General features: G+C 31.6%; 1 protein-coding gene across 12 annotated transcripts in view; it reads right to left on the bottom strand.

Moving 5' to 3' along the window:
- The window catches only part of LOC145283561 (FHF complex subunit HOOK interacting protein 2A-like), a 143,717-nt gene that overhangs the window by 98,256 nt on the left and 21,755 nt on the right, over positions 1–23,706 (bottom strand). For 6 of the 12 annotated variants that reach the window (XM_080132447.1, XM_080132451.1, XM_080132456.1 and 3 more), the window contains exon 1: positions 11,670–11,916. The exons of the other annotated variants lie outside the window; for them this stretch is intronic. In XM_080132447.1, the coding sequence (XP_079988573.1) occupies positions 11,670–11,738 (69 nt within the window). In that variant the 5' untranslated portion in view covers positions 11,739–11,916. Of the gene's footprint in view, positions 1–11,669; positions 11,917–23,706 lie in introns of those variants that run through there. 12 annotated transcript variants of the gene reach the window in all.

Raw genomic sequence — 23,706 nt, 5'->3', positions numbered from 1 at the left:
CAGGACACAAACATGACACATAACGATAAAGAACGAAACATGAGAAGCTTGTATATTATTTTTATTTTTCAGAATCCTTTGAGATAAAGCTTTATAATTTCTGTATTTTTTGCGGACTGTTATTCTTATCTTCATAGTTGTTGTTTCACCACGTTTTGGCCTTCGTCACGTGGTTAATCACGACAGGATAGGAATGCTAAATCTCTTAACTGTATCTTCAGTAATTACTGCCTTCCATAGTTGTTGTCTCACCATGTTTTGGCCAACTAATCCTCTGGCCTACTTTGGGTAAAATTGAAACATCTTCAGACAATGCTCACCTGGAACTGTAGAGACTCAACGCCTCTATCCAGTGCACCACGTGGTGAGACAACAACAATTGAAGGTAGTAATTACTGGAGATACAGTTAAGAGACTCAGCATTCCTATTCTGTCACGCTTAATATCCTGAAGAAAGCCTGAGGATTAGTTGGCTGAAATGTAGTGAAACAACAATGAAGATGAGGATAACAGTTTGCAAAGAAATCAATACACAAATGAGAAACTTATGCCACTAATTTTTCACTGTGACTAAGATGACTTAAAAACAGAAAAGAGAAGGGAAAGAGGGAGATGTTACTATCCAATGAGTCAACTACTTTCCTGTCAATAAGAGAGAACAGTTGATTCTGTCAATGAGAAGATTATGGTCCAGTTGGTGGGGAGGAATCGAAAAACGTTTATCTCATCAAACATTACAAATGGCTTATTAATGTCATGTAACTTTACAAATAGAGAGAATACAAAAAAAATTATTATAATGGGATTCTTTTTTATAACAAAAATAAATCACACAATGAAATTTTGCACATGTGAGGAGCAAATATGTAAACTTTGAACTCAAAGTATGCAGTTATTTATATGATCTTTTTTCACTGAAATTCAATCTCAAACTTCCATCACTTTAACCAAAGAACATCATTGCAAATGTATTGCACTAGGAATTCGCCATCTTCTCAATTAATATAAGTCAATATAAGCTCGTTCTTGTTTATTTACCCAGTGAAAAATGGTTTAATCATTATCTATATAATGATGCATTAAATCCTTGTATGGCCACAAGGGTGAAATTTTGGGCGTTGTGACCTCTGATATCATCGCAAGTTGTTTCCCACTACATCCGAGGGATGTTGCATAGCAGCTATGTCAGGAGTATCATGGGTGGTTACTTAAATTTAGGCTTATTGAAAAAAAAAAAAAAAATACAGAAAAATTTTCATGATGTACATATACATCACGTACATTATGCAAGTATGTTTTGTTTTTTTTACAAAAAAAAAAAAATCAAATTTTATGACTCTAAAAGACAGGGGTTTTGATCATCCATGCTTGTATTGAACATAAATAAAGGAAAGACAACCCAGTTCGAACTATCAAGATCAAAATCAACCTTATAATGGATACATTTAGTATTAAAATTGTTAAAACTTGTAAATTTTTAGTTTTTTAGTTAAATAAACAATTATAATATAATTGTTTATTTAACTAAAAAACTAAAAATTTACAATAAATAATATATAATTTATATATTATTTTTTATTGAAATACTTTGAGATGAGTATTTTGTGTATTTATTTATTTGCGGACTGTTATCCTCATCTTCATAGTTATTGCTGTTTCATCACATTTCGGCCAACTCATCCTCTGGCCTTCTTCAGATGATTAACCACGATGGGATAAGAATGCTGATTCTTGTAACTGCATCCCCAGTATTTAGTGCCTTCCATAGATGTCCAGGGCCTGTGGTGCAGTGGATAAAAAGCATTGAATCTTTATGGTCCCAGGTGAGCATTGTCTGAAGATAGTGGTTTCAATCCTACCCAAAGCAGGCTAGAGGTTTAGTTGACCAAAACATGGTGAGACATTGACAACTTTGGAAGGCAGTAATTACTCAAGACTCAGCATTCCTATCCCTGTTGTGGTTCACCTGAAGAAAGCCAGAGGATGAGTTCACTGAAACATGGTGAAACAACAACATCTATAAAGATAAAGGATAACAGCCCGCAAATAAATAAAAACTATTTGGTCAATTTGAGTGATTTTTGGAATATGACATGTTTGTTTAGTGACGCATACATACATTATAAAGATTATTTATTATTTTTGTTAAATAATTGTAATTCTAAATAAGCACTGTATCATGATATGGCAGTGAACGCTGGCTCTCACCAAACTTTCTTTCACCTGCAGCTAATGATTAAATAAATTTGCAACGTGAAATTTGACCAAACGCAACACATCAGGTCAAAGGATTTGCTGAAAGCAGAAAATTTGAGCAGCATAAGGATGAATCGGTTACATGGTCATATGAAACGTTCATCCTTTTTGATAAACTGTTGCAAAAGTATTGATGTCTTCAAATGCAACAAAGGTGGCTGGTCAAGGAAAACGTGGTAACAAGTGATTTGACAAGACTGCACAGTGAAATTTGGAGAGAGCTGACCCACTGAATCAGGAGAACTGGCAAATGAGCTTGTGTTATATTAACAAACGTCTGAGCACTGAACTCAGGAAAAATAATGTTAAACGAATTAAAAGTCTGGATGTGATCACAACAGATATTATAAAAGATAACATGCAGCCTCAGAATCTATCATTGCCACATTTTTTTGAGTTCTGTATTGTCTATTGTGATATTCTCAAGTTTTATGCATTCTCTAATTAGCTTAGTAGCCTCTGTCTGTTGTTAACGGTTTTATGATCATGGCTTGATAAAGGTAAAAAAAATAAAAAATAAAAAATTGGTTAGAGTCAACTAACGTACTTCCTAACTTCTGACGTAACACTACCAGAAGCGGTGACAAGGCAAATCGGTCTCTTCACTTTAATTATCCTTCAGTATTTCTATTGCAGGGCTTTACGCTGTGAGTGAAACAGTCGCATTTGCAAGTGATTTTTCAAAGTAGCGACTAGAAATAATGAAACGCTTATCTTTTGGCGATTGTATTTCTTTCACTGACAATCTTCCAAAGCTTACTACTGAATGAAAACTATCTTTACAACTTCATTTTTTTAATAAAACGAACAAAGTTAAATTATTTAAACAATAAAAGTTTAATAGAACAATATACTCTTTCTTTTTTTTTTAAACGAAAGCTGTTTAAAAAACATTTGAAGAAAACAGTATGAACATAAAATTTGTTGTATATTTAGAATTACACTAATTTAAAAATCTTTATACAGAAAAATCTTTATGATGTACATACTCGTCACAGAATGAAGATATCATATTCTAAAAATCATGTGGGTTTGGCTAGTAACTTTTCTATTTGGCTAGTAAACGGAAATATTTAGTTATCAAAGGTCAACTAAAGATAAATTTGTCTACAGAGCTCTGTATTGTGAAGCGATTTATTGAAATAAAATATAAGAAAGGGACATTATTAAAAAGTATACAATAAAAATTAAAATTGTAAAGATAAAACCAACACAATTAGTCTTTATTTGCACTTTTTAAATATTAATTACTTAAAAAGATTTTTAAAAGTGTTTTCAATAATTCTTTAGAAAAACGTATTTCAATAATTCGTGATTAAAATAAGACTGAAAAACTTAATTATTAGAAAAAAAAAAGAAATAGCAGAAAAACATTAAAAAAAAAGTATATGCACAGGAGAGATATAGACTTGAGAGAAAAAAAGCGAAGGAACTAATTTGCCTTGTCACCACTTCCAGTAGCGCTACGCCAAAAGTTAGGAAGTAAGTTAGCCGACTATAAGCTATAACCAAAAAATTATGTAGATAAATGAAAAAAGCAGATAGACAAAAACATAATCAAGTTTCATTAGCTCATATGTAATCATCTGAGTTAATGAAATTTCGTTATTATCAAAAGATTTCATCATAATAACAAATGTTATTTTTAATTTTACAAAAGATAGAAACGAAAGATGAGAAGACTTTAGTGATATGACTTGAAACCCAAGTAGCTTTAACTTCAGATGTATTCCTTGTTTCGAGTATGAATAGGTTTTGGAGAGTTATTTCTTCTTCGGTAGCATTGAAAAATATCCACTGATTTGGAATTTAGGTTCTTTGACAAACAGACAACTTGCTGCTCAACTCCTCACTATAGACATGATCCCAATTTCCATATTCAAGTAGCAATATGCCTTGTTTGGGGGCGAACAGGTGAAAATATAAAAATTTAGATCTTTAACCTTCCCTCCCAGAATTAGCCCCACCCCGGGGATAAAAGGATAATTATAGATTTTTCTCTCCTTTTCCTTTCATATCAAATAGAGTCAAATAATCAATATCAATTGGGATTAAAACAAAAATAGGCACTTTTCCAAAGTAATGAGATATTTTCTTTTGGCTATGCCACTAAAATAGGAATTCATCTAGGTGCGGTCATTAAGTACACATCTCAGTCCTATATTTCATTCATTAACATTTCAGCAACAATCTTAATTTCTTTGTTTATTTTTTTTTTTTTTTTTTTCGCACGCTGGAGAAGGTGGGGGGGGGGATTATCAATTTCTCGAGGAATTGTTTTGTTCGTTTATATATATAAACATTTTAATTTTATGTCATTCAAAACTGGGTATATTTCCAGGGACATCAGGGATAACTGTGATGAGGAGCCAGACCAGGAATCTTAAGTGGGGTATTGGACAAGATTTTTGCTCATATTACATTTAAATATCTGCAAGTTTGTACAGTAAGAGAAATAGGGAGGGAATTGCAAAGGCAAGCGATTCGAGGAAAGAAGCTATTTGAATAGAAAATTTTTGTACATCTTGGAAGCTCTATGAACTGAAATCAAATGCCATTGCCGCAATCTTACATCTCTGTGCTTCTTTTACAAGTACAACTATGGCGACTATGCTTTGACGGATTTGCAGTACTTGTATTCCTTCGACCCCTGACAAACTAGCAGAAAAACATCCCATACCTTCTAATCGGGAAAATATTTATTAGATTTTGTTTAAAACAAAATCTTCCACTGCTGATATTAATGATAAAATAATAAATATGTATTGATTTTAAACTACTAGTAAAACTAAAATCTATATATCAACACTCACAAGTGCGTTTTTACATTTGAGAAAACATCTGCACATTTACGATAATTAGGGGGAAATGACAATTTAGAGATTTATAAAGAATCGGAAGCGAGAACTGTATTGGAATCGGGAAAAGTATTGGAATCGTCCTATCACTAATACCTTCACTGTAGAGGCCCCCAGATGCCGGAAAGCATTTCTACACTAATAACCTCTTCATCGGACCACTTACTTTTGGAATTTCCTCTCTTCTTCCTGTTTCTCCAACTCCACATGCAGAAATTTCAAGGTAATGTGAACAATCTTGCTGCCCAACTTCCCACTAAGGATACTCCTATAAATCTTATCTATAAGCCCAGTAATTCCGAAGTAAGTTTTAGTTGTAGCAACCAGAAATCATAACATTTGGATACCACAAAAATTTTAGAATCAGTTTAAATGACTTTATTAGCTAGTTTAAAGGCTTCTAAATTAATTTCAAATTTCAATAGATCATAAACTCCATTTTTTATTTCGTTTATGAATAAACCAAAATTGCGTTCTGGTCAATTTAATCTCTTAAGTGCTGGTTTTGTTAATAAGTATTTTTTTAATTTTCATTTTATATTATTACATTCATTATTTCAATAAATATTTGATTAATAATAAATGGAAAATAAATTGAATGTGGAATCATCAAAGTTACATCCATGTGGAAAACACACACACAAGCAGCACTCACTGAATTTTATTAATATAGAGACTAGACCCCTCAGCCTTAAACAAACACAGACTTCACAATATTTTTTATATAAATAAATTAAAAGTAAAACGCATTTCATTTTTATATCAAGTGCAAATGCAGACCTCACAATGTTAATGGTATGAATAAATTTAAAGTAATTTTGTTGCTTATAATTTGGTTCAATGGAAATTTATTTTGTGCATGAAACTTCATATGAGCAATAAAGATTTGTTAACCTTTTCACTATTTGTGTCGTCTGCTTCAATTAATTGTTTGAATAAAAATGGCGAAATAATGTTCTTTTAATGTATGCCAAGGATGAATTCACCCAACAAACACAATATTATTAAATTGTTGTGAATGTAGTTAAAGCAAAACAAATTAAAAAGAAAGAAATGACTGATAAACAGACAATATTGCAGACTTCAAAATCAGAAATGTTCTCATTACAAGCTTTTATTTCATGAGGTAGTCTCATTCCAGACATTTTTTGTAGAAAAATAAAAAAAATTTTAAGATGAACTTTTCTTATACACTTTTTTATCAAATCGTTTTTTTAACACCAATACATAGTTAAAGCAAGAAGTGTTTCTTTCTAATTTAATGCTAATAAGCAAAGTAAATTGTTTTAGAATATTAAAATAATTTCAAATGATTTTCATAAAACAAATTAGCTCAGTTGATAGAATGAAGGATTGAAGATGTCAAGGTTTCAGTTTTGATTCGCGGTCATGGCATCCACTTTATTTGTTAGGAATGTATTATTTACTTTTAAAATAGTCAAGATATTATTTAGTATTAATGCAATATTTTCCATTTATAAAAGAAATTGAGATAATTGTTTACCAAAATTTAAAATACAAACACTAAAAGTGCTACTTATATTATAAGTTAATATCTATGTGTGTGTGTGTGTGTGTGTGTGTGTATGGGAAACTATTCTTATTCAATTATATTTCATCTTTTATTCATACCAATCCTTTAATTTATGAAGCTTGATGCAAATACAGAGCATATACAAATAAATGACAAAAGGTCTATATTCTAAATTTTAACATATTGTCCATCTTACTGTTTATTTCTTTCAACATGTTAAAATGTTCAATTCTTGACAGCACCTGCTTCATAGCGCAGAATCATTCATAAAATTATTATGTCAATTTTCTAATTTATTCTGCCCTTACTCATCAGAAGAATAGGCACTTATCAAGTTTACAAAAAAATAAAGAAACATGGGCATGATTACAAAATCCGAAAATTAGAAGAGAAATTGCAATTTTACGTAGAGTCACCAACGCCAAATCTACGCATAAATAAATTGCAGTTATATTGTTATAATTAACATAAAAAAATATCTGATTTAATATTTTTGTAATTTATTATTTATAATTTGTTTATATTTATTTTCTTATATATATAGTAGAACCCCGGGATACGGTGGCCCTAGGATATGTTGTTTTTTTTTTCAGGTTACAATGTGGAATACAATGTTTTTCCAGCCCCTGGTTACAGTATTTACCTTTCTCTTACGGTGTTATTTATAATGTTATTTGATTAAAACACACGTGTATTATATTCTGTACTATATTTTGTTACTAATTTTTAATGCTATATCCCGGGGTTCTATGTATATATAGGTAGCATTTTTAAAAATCAGAAATTAACTTTTCTTTATTCCTCTTTTTTGTCAACTTGTTCATAAAACTAATGGAAAGAAAAAAAGAGGAATTCTCTATGGAGTCATCAAAGAAACAATGCTTATTGTGCTAAGGTACTTACAGAAAATTGGTCAGTCTCGGTTCTGGTAAAAAAAACAACAAACAACATATTACTAGAAAAAAGCAGTGCTGGTGCTTGGGGCCTAAGCTGATCACAACTCCCAATGTACGTCGAAAACGTTTGTGCCATTTATTCAAATTAGTTATGTATATGTTCTATTCATATAAAGTTGGAGATCTGTATATGCTTATATGTTATATACAGGATTTATTCCTTAACTAATTAACCAATCATTATTTTTTTATATATCTGCTAGGTGTAAGGGGTTGTAATTTGGGTTATATTTAATTTATGCAAAGGGTTAAAAAGGTGGGGGGGGGGACCTTTATTAAAATTTAGACATCTCTGATTTTATTGATTCCCCACATTTCAGTTTCTTTGGAGTTTTTTAAAACGATTTAAGAGGACATAATATAAACACAACCTCTCATTTGAAAATCAAAATATTTCAAGTTTGCATTTGATTTGATATATAGTTATTAGACACAAATGAAGCCAGATTCCCTGAATTTCAATTTCTTCTTAAGACCTCTTTAAAGCATCAAATTCTAAACATTTTTCAATCAAAATCATGTAATAAATTTTGATCGAAATTGGAATAAGGATTCTAGACATAACATTTAGAAGCATTATATCTTGATTTTAATCTTCATACGGGAGCATAAAGTGTTGCAAAACTTTTTTTTTTCAAGGAAATAATTTTACTCATCCTGAGACAGATATTCTAGTTTTTTTTTGTGTTCTTTTTTATTTAACATGAACAGCAATATTCAAAAGAGTGGAAATTTAAATTTAGGCAATGATAGTTTTTATTTTTATATTATTAATATTAACAAGTTCTACGATCTTGGTGTTACCCGGGACACATTTTTGTTTCTAATTTTTATTTGTTTGCACATTTCAAAACTTATACAAAAAAAGAAATTATTTTTTTGCTGTAGGGTATTTAACATTTTTTGTTATGCAACCCAGTCATCACTTATTAGTACTAAAATTGCATCATTTGGACTACTGTTCTCATCTTTAATCTTCTCACAGTCACAATGTTTCACCCAATGTAACCTCCGATTTTCTTTAGATGTATCTTGTCAAACTTCGGAATCTGCCACAGTGCTGGTCGTCAACAAAGGAGCCAGAAATTAAACTAATGCATATGAAGATGTATTGGACTTCTGATTTGAACACACTGTACTATATCAGAAATGTTGATATTGGTTATTTTTATAACAATCACAAAGTTATTTGCGCTAATACGGGCATACGCTGTACAAAAACAACAATACTATTGCAAAATTCAAGATGAAGCTTCTCAGAAAAAAGTCTAGAGGATGGTGTAAAAGTGTTTGGATAGCCTATCTGTGTAGTGAACAATGCGAAGATGTCATGTGTGACCATTCATTCTTAACATATAGCTTAGAACAGATTAGGTGATTTACATGTAAAACTCCTTTCAGGATATGAAAACCAAGATGGAACCAATTAATTTTGTATCTAGAGATTCCACTGTATAAAAATATGACTTTTTTCATGGTCGGAGTTTTGCCACCTTATTTATACATTGGAAGTTTCTCCATTTTGAATTACATTTTCCAGCGTCCTCTTTTGACTTCCCGATCGAATGCCCATGGGACCCTCAGTTAACAAATGCTGCCCTACACTAACATCAAGATTGCTAAATTTTACCCTTATTAAACCTTTGCCGATGCATTAATTTAATCCATGGGGATAAGACGCTCATGCTTTTATTCCATAAACTATGATCAAATAGAAGTAATTTGCAATTGTATTCTTAGTATCGCCCACACTGAGGATCAAACCTTTAACCTCCAGAAAAGTATCACTTAGAACTGAATTGTTCTTAATATTTTAACAGTAACACACTGGATCTGCAAGGATTCCCAAGCTCGACAGGATATACTGGAAAATGCTGGAGGTTACATGAGCCAGAACATTGTGAGAATAACACTCAAGATGAGAACAATAATTTAAATAATCCAAATTTTCCAGGTCCCTGCTTCTCCAACAGTACTGACGTGCAGAAGTTCAAGTGTAACGTGAACCGACATCTTGCTGCCCAAATCCCTACATAGTACCCCAGTAGTTGTTGCCCCTGATAGTAGCCCCCTACACCAAAGTGGCAATTTGCCTTGTTTGGGGTGAAAATGTAATACAAAAAATAAATTAAAAAAAAAAAAAAAAAAAGATTTAGAAAAACAACACTAAAACTGATCAATCAAATTAACTTTTGAAATGACAGTTTGATTACATATACAAATTACTTTTATAGGGATGATTTATGACAAGTACTTGTTGATTTGGGATTTGAAAATGATCATGTTGTAATCTGCAGGGAAGCAGTTCTGTTATATGTTCCAAAGATAAGAAAACCTTTCAAAAAATCTCTGATCATGGAAATTCTGACTGATGCAAGGCACACAGAGGAAGAAAGGAAAGTCTTCTCTTCCGTGATGATAAAAGAGTCTTTGCTATGAATATCTCACAAGGCGGAACTAAAGATTGTAGCTCAGTCACGCAGCTTCCATGAAAATAACGACAGTCATTCTCCTGATATTATGGTTTATTAAACTATCTTAAAAAAAAGAAAAAAATGACACTGTCCATATTCTGCATAAATACCAAAAAATTTCAGGTATTACCTATTTTTTCCATGGCACTTCCTATCTGAATGATTTTTTAATTATTAAATGCTAAAGAAAAGGAAATGGCTACCCAAAATAAAATATTGATATTTTAAGATGGAAGATCTTAAGTTGAAAATTTGACAAGATAACTATATATTAGATGTGTCGCTACCATTAAAAGCTACTCTATATAATTTTATTCCAATAACATTTAAAGTAAGGTGCTAATAAATCTAACTATAATGTGAACCCTATAGTGATACTGAAACAATTCATATAAAGGCGGATGGAGGGGGGGGGATGCAAAACGTTTGATCCGGAAGTAGTTAGTGTTGACTGAGTCAAAGAATAAGCAGTGTGCCAGGTAAAGGAAGAAAACTACGTTTTGTATCTAAAACAACTGACACTACATAAATAGAAAGAAGAGATGTGGATTAAATAGGTAATCTGGTAAGCTTGGATCATTGTGCCCGGGTGCTGCGGAAAATTGGTTAGTTTAGCAAGAGTTTGGTCTAAATTTGATAAGTAAACAACATCAAATATTATCAGGTATGACTTGGAGTAATTTGAAAGGCAGAACTAATAAATGAAAGTGATGCAACGACTATATTTAAAGAATTTGAAATTCTTTGGAAATTTTTGAAAAATAAAGGATAAATCTTATTTCAGTCACCTAAAATATTTAGAATGAAATGAGTTTCAGCATGATTTTCGCATTACTCTAAAAATAACCTAACTTTTACTTAAAACCATGTTTAATACAACACACTGAGTTATAAAACAAGTTTCATAGCATACTTGAAATGCAGAAATGAAAACCAGTTTAAAAAATATAGTTCCCATCTTTATAAACAAGACAAGAACGAGGTTAATTAATGGATAAGGACCCGTTTTCTTTAATTATTTTTTTTAACAAAGAAAAAATTTCACCATTTATGGTTGAAAATTCTTCAACCAGAAAAAATATGGCAATAACTTTTTTTTTTTTTATTTAACCTTAAAAATAATGGTTACTCGTCTTTTAACTAAAAAAGTATCAGTTTAAGTTATATACATGGAGACTATATTTTTCTGTGTTCTTGTCAAGAATTCCTTCTATATTAAAAAAAAAAAAAAAAAGAAAAATCTATATGATAAATGTAGCCGTGACAAAAATAAAAATATCATAGTCCAAAAATTATGTAATACAGATTTTTCTTTATTTTTGCTTAAGATAGGTAGAATTCTGGACAAGAATCGTTTTCTGGACTAGTTTTCATTTCAGCGTTTCACCTGTGCGATGAAACTTGCTATAACTTTTGTCTGTTTTTAATGTTTTAAGTAAAAAATAAGTTTGAAGGGGAGAGTTATGCTGAACTCGATTTTATGCTAAACAATTTGGGTGACAGAAATAGGATTTAACTTTCAAAAGAAAAGACAAAAAGTGTTACTGTAGTGCAACCCCTCCCCCTTTTGCTGGTGCCAAATGAAACATACCTCAACACGGGAAGCAGATTTAGATCGCAGCCACAATCGGTTGTGTAGTTTTTTAACCATCCAAGACATGTTTTTTCTTTTTTTTTTTTTAGGGTGGTCCTCTAGTTGTAGACTCTGGCCAAGAAGAGGAAATATATACTTGTCGTCTCGAGTTTCGCTGGTGGGTGGAAACTATAAATGGTGTTGCTGTTGTTGTTGCGGACGGAGAGTGACCAGCAGAATTGTCACAGCTAATATGCATGAAGAGGAAGAGCTTGAATCAGTGGTCAATTTATGTAAGGTACACAAACTTTTTTTTGTTGTTGTTTTAAAGGAGTGGGAGAGTGTGAGCGAAAGAGAGTTGGACACTATAAACTAATCAATATTGTGAGTGCATAAACAAAGAATGAAGTCGACCTTCCTCTACTGCTTGTAGGGAAGAGAGTAGGGAAGGAGGGTCGTTCATAAAACTTGATTGGCTGTTCTTTTAAAACCTTAATTGAACTTTAAGTACTAGAAACACGAAATGAATTCGTAGAACAATTGGGAATTCGTTGGGGTGTAGGCAAGATGGGATATAGAACACCATTCTCTCAGAAACGCATACACGTGCCTGCTTTTGTAAGTGGAATTGGTTTTCATAAATAGTTTATTTTATTTATTTATTTAAAACAGTGTCAATTTACAATGAAGTAAGAATAAGAGAAATGAGCAGAGAGAGGAGGGAGTCTTATATTAGGGAAATAAATTACACTAACTGAAGTGCTTATCTTCTAAAACATCAACCGGAAAAAACATTTTTTATTTTAAACTTTGCTCGGTCATAAAATACATTTAAATATATTTCAATTCGTGCAGATTTTTTATTTATTATTACAGAGTCAATTGTCTATTGAATATTATATTGTACCTAATATATACTAGTGATTTCAAAAGTAAAAAAAAAAAAAAAAAATGAGTTTGGTGCCATCAGCTAGAATCGAAACTAAAACATTTAGCACTCCAACCGTGTTCCCTACCGTTTGAGCTGTTGATAGATAAGAACGATTAAAAATTAAACCACTTCAAGCTATGAATGAATTAGCACAAAAGTAATAAAAATATGTCTGCAAGTTAAAATGAACATTTTGCATTTCAACTTGCCGACATATTTCCATTCATGCAAAGATTTTATTCAAACCATCCTTGGTGTATGGCTACCATTTCCTGTTAATTTCAGTGTTATGTGACAAGTAGTTTAAAAGTTTATCCGTTAAACAAACACACATACATACGTCTGCTTTAATTACATAAAAAGACAAATGAAAACAATTATAAATGAACACTAAATAAGTAACGTTCATAGGTAAAATGTTGTTAAAAGTTTAAGACATGCAAAAAAGGGGGCAAGTTCTGAGTTCAACCTAATAAAAAAAAAAATACAAAGAATCTTGGGTTTGCAAATTAGTTAACCATACGTGGTACAACGGATAAAGTACCAAGTACATATATATATATATATATATATATATATATATATATAAGGCAAAAGTGGCGTGCGCGTTTTTGTATGTCCAAGAAAGGCTTTTTTCGAGGGCGGAGGATCTCGCCCATATTACTATTTTTTAGAACTTTCCTTATACTCCCTAGATTATAATATCTACAATTTGCGAACAACTTTTATAAAATTCCCTCTATTCTGTCCTTTCGCATGTTTGTTCGTGTTTTTCGTATAAATAAAGTAAAACTAATAGAAGCGAATGTGATTCGCCGGCCTTTAGCTCTGATCAATGTGGGAAAAACCCTTCATATCAGACAATTGCTATTCATTTGAGAGTTCCCTCCCCCCTTTTTGGGGGGAGCTTGGTTTCCCCAACATCGTAGGAAAACAAATAAAACGGTGGAAAGCTTAACTGGCTTTCAGCCAAGGTTCATTTCTGCGCCTACATGAACTCACTCACTTAGCAAGTTAACTTTTTGATTGACATCGATAAATTTGAACGCTTTTCACTTCCTCTCACGTTGTAGCATAGCGGTAAGAGCTCAACTTTTTTCACTTTTTTTCTGCCTTTGGGTCACGAGTTCGAGCCTGCCTGCCTACTAACACTGTTTTTTTTTTCTTTTACACTTCCAAACACCCGGGCAATGCTGGGCACCCCCGCTAGATTATAATATCTATGATTTGCGAATGGACCTCATATCTACATTTATTTTGATCGACTTTTATAAAATGCCCTCTATTCAGTCCTTTCACATGTTTTTTTGTCATTTTGTATAAATAAAGTGAAACTAAATCGAAGCGAATGCAACCGCTTCTCGGCCTTCATGGCCGGGACATCTAGAAGGCTTTGATCAATGTGGGAAAAACCCTTCATATCAGACAATTGCTAATCATTTGGACACTTCCAGAGTTCCCACTTTTTTTTTGGGGGGGGGGCTGGTTTTCCCCCCCACATTATAAACGACCTCATGGGGAAACAAATACTACGATAAAAAGCGGAAAGCTTAACTGGCCCCATGCCAGGTTTAAAAGCCATTTTCATTTCTTCGCCGACTCCTATGATTCTTAACTTAATTTCCCACTCAATAAATTCACTGTCCTCTTTGGCATAACAGTCAGCGAGGATGACTAATTACCATACGTTTCCAAGTTCGATCCCACCTCTCTCTATCTTTTTTAAAAAAAATTTTATTTCATCTTTGTACCAATACCCTTCACCTAAAAAAAAAAAATCTTTTTCTCTATGATTATGAAATAAAATGTTGCGATTACAATAAGTTCAATAAACTTGACCGACTATTGGAGATCCCTTTTAAAGATGATACCTGTCCTATTGAACCGAAAGAAATCACAAATTAGAAACATCCTAATGTCTCCAGTCAGTACTTGAGGAAACCTGTCAATTTCTGTATCAGAAAAAAACTATCCTGTTCATATATATATAACCTTTTTTAAAAATAAAGTCACATTGCCGTATGATGTGAAATAATTGTCACTAATTTGAGATAACAGGTTCAGTAGAAAGTCCGTTTCATTTAATAATATATTACAAATGGCTATTTTATTTCTGTTTTATTGCACTAATCATTTGCTTCAGAGTTAGAACTTGTGATTTATATGATATTTATATACTAGACATACCCATAATCCATTGGGTCTTAACCACTATCATTATTATGTGGTGCTACCAGAACAGGCTGTATGAAGATATTGGTCTTCTTTAAATATAAAATGCACCAAACATTGATATTATTTTTATTTATTCATTTTTGGACCATTATTCTCACTTTCATATTCATTGTTTCAAAATGTTTCGGCCATGTTTTCCTTGGTCTTCATCAGGTGGTTAACCACAATAGGATAGGAATGCCGAGTCTCTGAACTGTATCCTCAGTAATTACTGTCTTCTATAGTTGTGGTCGTCTCACTAAATTTTGGCCAACTAATCCTCAGGTCGACTTTAAGTAGGATTGAAACCACTATCTTCAGACAATGCTCACCTGAAACCATAGAGATTCAACACCTCTATCCACTGCGCCACGGATTCCAATAATAAAATATTGATGTTATTGTTTTGTTTTTCCCCCTTTCACTTTGCAAAACTTAATCATGTTCTGTGAAGCCAAAAACAATTTTCTATGAATAAATATTTGAAGATATAAAGAACTTAGAAGCATAAAAACTTTTTCCAAAATTACTTGATTAGCATTAAATAACTAATAAAGGGTTTGATATGCCATAAAAAAAAAAAAACAGTATTTATTCTACTGTGATTTCATTTCAAAATTCATAAACTACGACATAAAAATAAATCTTTTACTTTTAGATCATCGCCGTAGATGACTAACTATAGTATCATTAGAGTTCATTGTGTCCCACGTCAAAACGGCCCAACTTGCCGATCACAGCCAAGTCTTTATCATATTTCAGAGCTAGCCGAAGAGTGAGTTTGCAAAAAATCCTTTATGACTTTCTCCATGAGTTTTGTAACATTTAGCTCTAAATTAGGTAATGGATTGACACCATGGCTAGTTCTTCAGTAGTGAGAAAGGTTTTTATAACAATTGAACACCTTCTTATATAAATTCTTTGTATTAAGCGATTTTCGCCTTCCGTGTTAGAACATCCCATCACAAACACCAACACTTCCATAAATCAGCCGTTCTTTCCTATTTTATACAAATCTGCTTAATATCATTTGAAATATCTAAATTCATTTTGGGACAAAAATCACAGTAAAAATAGTTACGTCCCAAATAAGGTCTAAACTCCAAACCTTTGTCTCTAAGTACAGCACCCCAACTAATTGATCCATTGGAGCAAATACAAAATGATATTACATGCAGTTTCTTTCCTTTCTTTCTTGTTAGAGTCAAATGTAGGTCTGCAGAAAGGGAGAATAATAGTCAAAGAAATGGCAAATAAAGAAAAATTGTCTTACTGAAGTTCTCCTAAGATTATGATAACAGTAAGAGTACGTCTGACTGTGAGAGTAAAATCTCCACCTTTTTTACTCATGACTAGCAGGGCCACTCGGCATTGCCTGGGGGTAAAAGTGTAACATATTTCTATTAAAACGTCTCTGTCTTCTTCAGTTTTCCCACCCCCTCTTTCTTCCTTGTCCAGCCCATTCCCCTATTTTGATAAACACACATACATTCTTATAGATTACTCAAGGAATGAGTGGACATAAGGGAAATAATTCATTGAAAAAAATCAGAGTTACTTCCCTTTAATTACAATATCAAATGGATGGAAAACAGACTCTCCCCCATACTCTGACAAAATCTGTGCGCATTTAGGGCCAAAGAATGAATAACTAGTTTTTAACATTATGTGGGGCAATGCCAACTAAGATGGGTTATTTTCTTATTTTAGTTAAACATTCAAACAACTGCTTTTTATATAATAAAATAATTAAAAATAAAATAGTAATTAGGATAAAATATTAAAAATCGATTTAATGCATCTATTAAATTAAATTATTAAAATCGATTTCATCCACATTTGGGCTGATGCATCTGCTACTAGTCTCTCACTCCTAGATAAGATTCAAGAAAGAGTTGATAACTTAATAGGTCCTGCATTAGCAACCAAACTCCAGCCGCTGTCCCATCACCGAAATATAGCATCTGTGCCTATTTTACATGTACTTTAATGGAAAGTACTCTTAACAAACTCAAAGCACTTGTGCACCTCAATGTAAATATCTCCGATAAACAGCAAAAACCCACTCCTGCACTGTAGAGATTCCTAGATGGCTATAAAGCCTTCTACTCAAATAGTTTCTGCCCTCGCACTGCTACACTTAGGAATTCCCTCTTGGATCCCTGTTTTCCTGACTGTACTGACATGCAGAGGTTCAAATGTAATGCAAACAAGCATCTTGCTGTCAAACTCTCTACATAGTATATCTGTAAATTTGATCCCAAATAGTATTCTCTTACGCACTGTGCCTTGTTTGGGTTGAAACAACAGTAAAAACAAAATAAATTAATAAATAAATTTGTTTTTAACAACATGGAACAATATTTGGTACAAATGATGAACAAAACAGATTTAGTTATCAACTCATAATAAAAAACGGTTATTAATCACAAAAGTATGAAAAAAAAGTCTTTACATTAATATTAAATGAATATAGAATAAAGTTCTAAAATATTTCATAAAATTAACCTGAAAAAAGTTCATTCTTGACCAGAATTCACCTTATATTAAAAAAAACAAAAGTAAAAAAGTATGTAACCATGACAAAACGAAAATATCGTATTGTAAAAATCACATAAATTAATGAAATAGTTTTTTCATAAAATCATTTTAAATCGATTAATGAGAATTCATAGGCATCATAACAAAAATCTTGCAATTATGAATTATTGTTGAATTATGTCCTCTGTTTCTTGAGATCATTTTCAAAATGGCGGGCAAGACAGTCACTCCTCAGTTATTCATAAAATTTGATTTTCTTATTTAAAATTACTCGACTAATTTACGTAATTTTTGGAATATGATAGTTTCATTTCATCTGAGATACATCATAAAGACATTTTTATTTTTTAATATTTGGGGAATTCTATAAGGTGTAAGTAACTTTCTAACACGTAAAACAGCAGCCTTGGCAATGCTCCCGATGCATTTGTTCCAATTCATCTTCCCTGTGAACGTTAAGCTAAGAAGTTTGAACGAAAACCTTTCAGGTAGTGTATCATTAGCCATGGCTATCAGTGATTGAGAAGGTTTTTGGTAATTATTAAAGGAAAGAAGTTTAGTCTTGGCAGCATTGAATGTAACTATCTATTTATATCCCCATTTCACTACAGACTGGAGGTCTTCCTCTAAGGTTTCTGCTTTTCCCTTAGATATGTGTTCATTTGTTTTCTCTCATGTCTGTTAAAGAGCATGGTGTCATCAGCAAATAAACCCATCTCTGAGGCAATTTTATCAGGGAGGTTATTTAGGAATAAGATGAATAATAAAGCTCCAATGTTTTGAGCCATGTGGCACACCCACATTTATATTATGTTGTTTTGACGTAAGATCATTGATGACAACCTAGATTTTTCTCTTATTTAAGATTTGATCATGTTAAGTATTTGTCCAGTAATACCATATGATTTAATTTTCATTAGAAGACCATCGTGCCATACCCTGTCAAAGGTCTTAGATATATCTAGGGCTACTGCCCTAGCCCCGTCTGCCTTATTATTATCTTTTTTTTTCAGCATTTAATTCAATTTAAAGCAGCTGAGAAAGAAAAAAAAGAAATCAAAATATATGACAAATATCTTGCATCAAACGCATTAAAATTTAATTTCCTATCAACCTGGACAGTTTTGTTATTTCAAAAATTAAGTTACTTTTAAATCGTGATTGAATTATTTTTTTAAGATATGGTTGCCAATTTCAAGCTTACAATATGATTTTTAAAAAAAAGCTTACCCTACTTCAACTGGCAACCACCTGAAAACTAGGCTTTTTTTTTTTTTTACTATCTTAAGGTTGAAATTAGCGATCACCTAAAAAACATCTACTGCTATCTTTGATTGACTTGTACTTAAGCCAAGTGAAAGTAACAAAGCAAATTTTAAAATAATAAAAAAATTACAAATAGTTTCAAAACTTTAAAACTAAACAGGTCGATAAAAAAATGAAATATTAATACGTTTGGTAAACGTTATTTGTTGTCTGTCACCCCCTCCACACGGTTTCTGCTCTGTTAACCATACTGCATGATTGCACCGAGTTATACAATTCAAATGTTCTTTGCTATTTCTAACAAAAAGATTCAATTGATTAATGGATTTAATTTATTTTTAAATTTCAAGATTGAGTGAAACAATTTATCAGAAAAAAATATTTTTTTAAAAGTTCCTCGATAGTTAGAAATGCGATTAAGTTTAGAATGTTTCTATAATAAAATAGTTAATTTTAAAATTTACAATTGCAATTTTTTGTTGCTTTTATTAGTGTTATCATTTTTCTTTTTTTGTGCATCCCAATTCCCACATTTTGCATGAAAAATGTTTTTTAGGCTACCTGCACAACAACAGAAAAATTTTCATCAAAAATTTGAATTCAATCAGCAAATATGTCACAGTTCTCCCAATGATGGAATTTGAGTATTTTGTGAAGAAATACATGAAATTCACATCAACAAAAATCTGCAATTAATGCAAATAACAAAAAGTGATGAAATGTTTTGCTTTCATCATCAAATCTGTGCTTATAAAAAGGTAAATAATGTATGGAAGTCTAAAGGGAGAGTGAGAGTGAGAAAAGAAAGTATATGCAAGAATATGTCGGGTGCGTGTGAGTATGTTTCTTCATCTTGAGCGTTATTTTCACAACGCTTCAGTTACTGTAACTTCCAACCTTCTTCAAGTGTGGTGGGACGATTAATCGGAATCCAAAAATAAGAACTTTTTGGGGTATTGGAAAAATTTGTGCCTATTTTCCAATGACAAAAAACGATCCTTTCAATTATCGTTTTTATTTGATTTTGTTTAAAACAAATCTTCCACTGTTGGTAGTAATAACAAAATAAATATTTAATGATTTTAAACAGTAAAACTAAAATCTATAGATCCCCCTCCCAACCAAGCGCATTTTTCTGTTTGAGAAAATATACACATATTTAACACGTCTTTTTATGGTAATCGGGGAAAAATAACAATTTTATAGTTAAATATTTAAAAATTTATAAAGAATCAGAATCGGGAAAAATATTGGAATCGTCCCATCACTAGTATCTTGTCAAACTCAGCAAACTTTCTGTCAAACTTGGGAGTCTGCATGCGTAGTGGATAAAGTATTCAGTAAAATTCAGTTGTAAAGTTACACTTCTAGAGGTTGAAAGTTCAATCCTCGATGTGGGCACACTCAAAATACATTTGCAAATTACTTAAAACTTTTTCTAGATTATGGCTGTCAGAAGAACAGCATGCTACCCTCGTCTATTAAATAAAGGATTCCATTCAAAATTCCGATGCAGATGCCCGGGTTCAACAGAAAGATGCCCAACAAGATATATCTGAAGAAGATTGAAGGTTTCATCGACCAAAACATTGTGCAAATAACACTCAAAATGAGAACAGTAGTCCAAAGAATATGAATAATCAATCCTCATCTCAAAGATTATTACCCATTTAAAACCAAGGCTGCAAGTCTATAAATGGGCCACAAGTAACCTTTTTTACTATAAAAATCTGAAAAAAATCTTTATAATGTACGTACTTGTTACTGCATGAAAATGTCATATTCCAAAAATCACGTAAATCGATCAAGTAGTTTTTTTTTATTTAAGAAAATCAAATATTATCGGACGATTCATCGAAGAAAAAGCCACGCGACATCTTGTTTGAGAGATAACACAACTAACGACCCCTGGCGGAAATATGGGTCAACAAGGGCAGTACATGCAGACCATCGAATATTTTATCAATCAAGTACTTTTTTTTATTTATGTTTTTTTTTAAGAAAATCAATTTTCACGATTTCTAGGGATAATAAATAAATAAATTGACTTCTTTTAATAAAGAGAATGTGTCTTTGGGTTTGTATTACTGTACACATAGATTTGAAAAAGTTGTCAAAAAACAAATAAATGTTATCAAAGGCAAGATAAGTTACTTTTTACTTACTTAACTGAATAATTTTTTAGTGTTTTTATTCAATGTAACATGTTTATTCAGTTCGAAATACATACAGTATTTACCGATGTATTGGAAAATTTAAAATGGCGCCGGCTTCTCTGTTGAACACGGTATGTTTCGGAAAATGAGTTAAAAAAAAAAAAAAAATATACAAAATACTGTTAAAAACCCACCGAATATATGTCAGCCTATGTTACGGTAACATATTGAGCGACTTTCTAACAGTATTTTGTCTAGTTTTTTTTATTTTTATTTATAACCCCTTTTCCCAAACTTACCATATGAAAGAGAGTCGGGCGCCATTTTAAATTTTCCAATACATCGGTAAACACTGTATGTTTTTCGAGCTGAATAAACATGTTACATTAAATAAAAACGCTAGAAAATTATCCAGTTAGGTAGAAAAGTAACTTATCTTGCCTTTGATAACATTTATTTATTTGTCTATTTGTTTTTGACAACTTTTTCGAATCTATGTGTACAGTAATACAAACCCAAAAAGGGTTTTCGACATTCAAAAAAAAAACAAAAAAAACAAAACTAAAAATAGTCGATGGTCTGCCCTCCGCATTATCTTTATTAAAAGAAGTCAATTTATTTATTTATTATCCCTAAAAATCGTAAAATTTGATTTTTCTTCAAAAAAAAAAAAAAAGAAAAAAAAGTACTTTGCTTATTAAAATCTGTTTTCAGACGAACAAAAAAAAACTAGTGTTTTCCACATTCTCTTTATTAAAAGAAGTCAATTTATTTATTTATTATCCCTAAAAATCGTAAAATTTGATTTTCTTAAAAAAAAAAAAGAAAAGAAAAGTACTTGATTGATAAAATATTCGATGGTCTGCATGTACTGCCCTTGTTGACCCATATTTCCGCCAGGGGTCGTTAGTTGCGTTATCTCTAAAACAAGATGTCGCGTGGCTTTTTCTTCGATGAATCGTCCGATAATATTTGATTTTCTTAAATAAAAAAAAAACTACTTGATCGATTTACGTAATTTTTGGAATATGACATTTTCATGCAGTAACAAGTACGTACATTATAAAGATTTTTTCAGATTTTTATTATATAAAAGATTTGTTGTGGCCCATTTATAGACTTGCACCAAACCAAGAGCACTTTTCTTTGTTTAAATTTGATGACATTTTGTTGATTTGCATGATAGAATGTCATAAATCCAATTCCAAAAAATTTTTTCTAAAATTTTATTGGAGGGCATTAAATTGTGATGTTCCCAAATGGGAAGATTGGCTTATTTGACGTAAAAAAAATAAATGTAAAAACATTTCCCAAAACATTGCAGGTGACATACAGGTGGGAACTTGAATACCTACTAGACACTATCTTTGAGTGTCTAAGGTCTCTCTGTGCAGGGGTTTGCCAGAACAACCTGGTATGAGGATACTTTTCCCTAGAAGTAAACCCTGACCAAATATTCAAAATTACACAGTATTCACAACCCAAATAAGATCTCCTCACTATGGCTAACTTACATTAGCTTTTACAAGGAATGGTGCACCTTCTCCAAGTGATGTTATCTCAAGTAACAGCATGAAGTCGGACACTCCACCAGACTAGATAAATTCTTGTCCTGAAATCTAGTAAGACCAAGACCAAGAGACCAAAATAAAAAAAAAATATACTACAACATATAAAAATGGTTAATTGGGGAGAAGAAAATTGTGTTCTCAATTTCTTTACTAACTCAGTGTTTGACAGATAAAGAAACTAAATGGAACATTCGAATATCTACGTATCTCATACAGAGTTCAAGTGTTAGCCCCAGGTAGTGGGCTCCTTGATTTCCGAGAACTTCGACTGAAGTAAAATAAAACAAAAAAGTGGTAAATAACCATTGATATAACCAATAACTTGTTCAATCTATTCAAAAACACCAACATCTAAAAAAAAAAAAAAAAAAAAATTCAGGTACCTATCCTCTATCTGTATCAACCTGGAAATTTAATATTTTAGGCAAATTGAGTACTTCAGCAAAAAATCAAAACAATTTCAAATGGTGGTAAAAATGATGTCTTTGGACATTTTGTTACCTCTAATATCATTGTTAACCAATAAAACATTTCTTAGTAAACAAGTGGCAGGTCTTTTAGACGATGTTTCCAAAAGGGAACATCAGCTTTAAATGGGTTAAGAAAACAAAATCAGCTGCCGAAAAAAATCTAAACTTTCAAGGTCAAAAGCAAAATTATGGACAAGGTCAAGTGAGATGGATATTGCCAGTCATAAAAATGTGATGTCTTCATCTACCCCCCCCCCCGAAACATCATCATTCATTTTTTTTTTCTCCATTTTTTAATACATTTCCTTCTTCATGAAGTAGATTTATTTTCATTTTTTTTCCTTATCTGCATTTATAAATTAGAGAAACAAAAGTCACTAATAGTTGGATCACCAGACAGACAAAAATAGACATCAAGATGAAAGTCAACATTTTATTTTTTCACAGAAAAAAGAACAAAACGTTTGTTTTTTTATTATTGTTAAACCGATGATGATGATGATCTCTTCATTTTCAATTTATTTGCCTTTAATGAATTGTACTGTTTAAACTATTACACACCATGGGTTTTTAATTCCACTATTATAATCATATGAATGTGACTGGTTACCTAAACTATTTTACATCTACTGACAAGGACTCCATACATTATCATAAGTTTTTTTTTCCAGCATGACATTCAAAGAGTACAGCATGATGAACAAAATCTGATGAGCATTCTGTCAAATGCCTTCCAAAACCCTAGCAGGCTTCAACAGTAGGTTACATCTAATAGCAGTTGCAGAGACTCTCAAAGACAAACCACACAAAGTGACATATTTTCATTGTTCACACATTTCTCTATCTATAATCAAATATGTTCTTTTTTGTTAGATTTGGGTGTTTAATGTATTTTTGTTTAGTACA

The sequence above is a fragment of the Euprymna scolopes genome, chromosome 8, assembly GCF_053919585.1.
Source record: "Euprymna scolopes isolate OS-2025 chromosome 8, ASM5391958v1, whole genome shotgun sequence".
NCBI lineage: Eukaryota > Metazoa > Mollusca > Cephalopoda > Sepiida > Sepiolidae > Euprymna > Euprymna scolopes.
The sequence above is the reverse complement of the archived record's forward strand: the minus strand, read 5'-3'. Positions and strand labels throughout refer to the sequence as shown.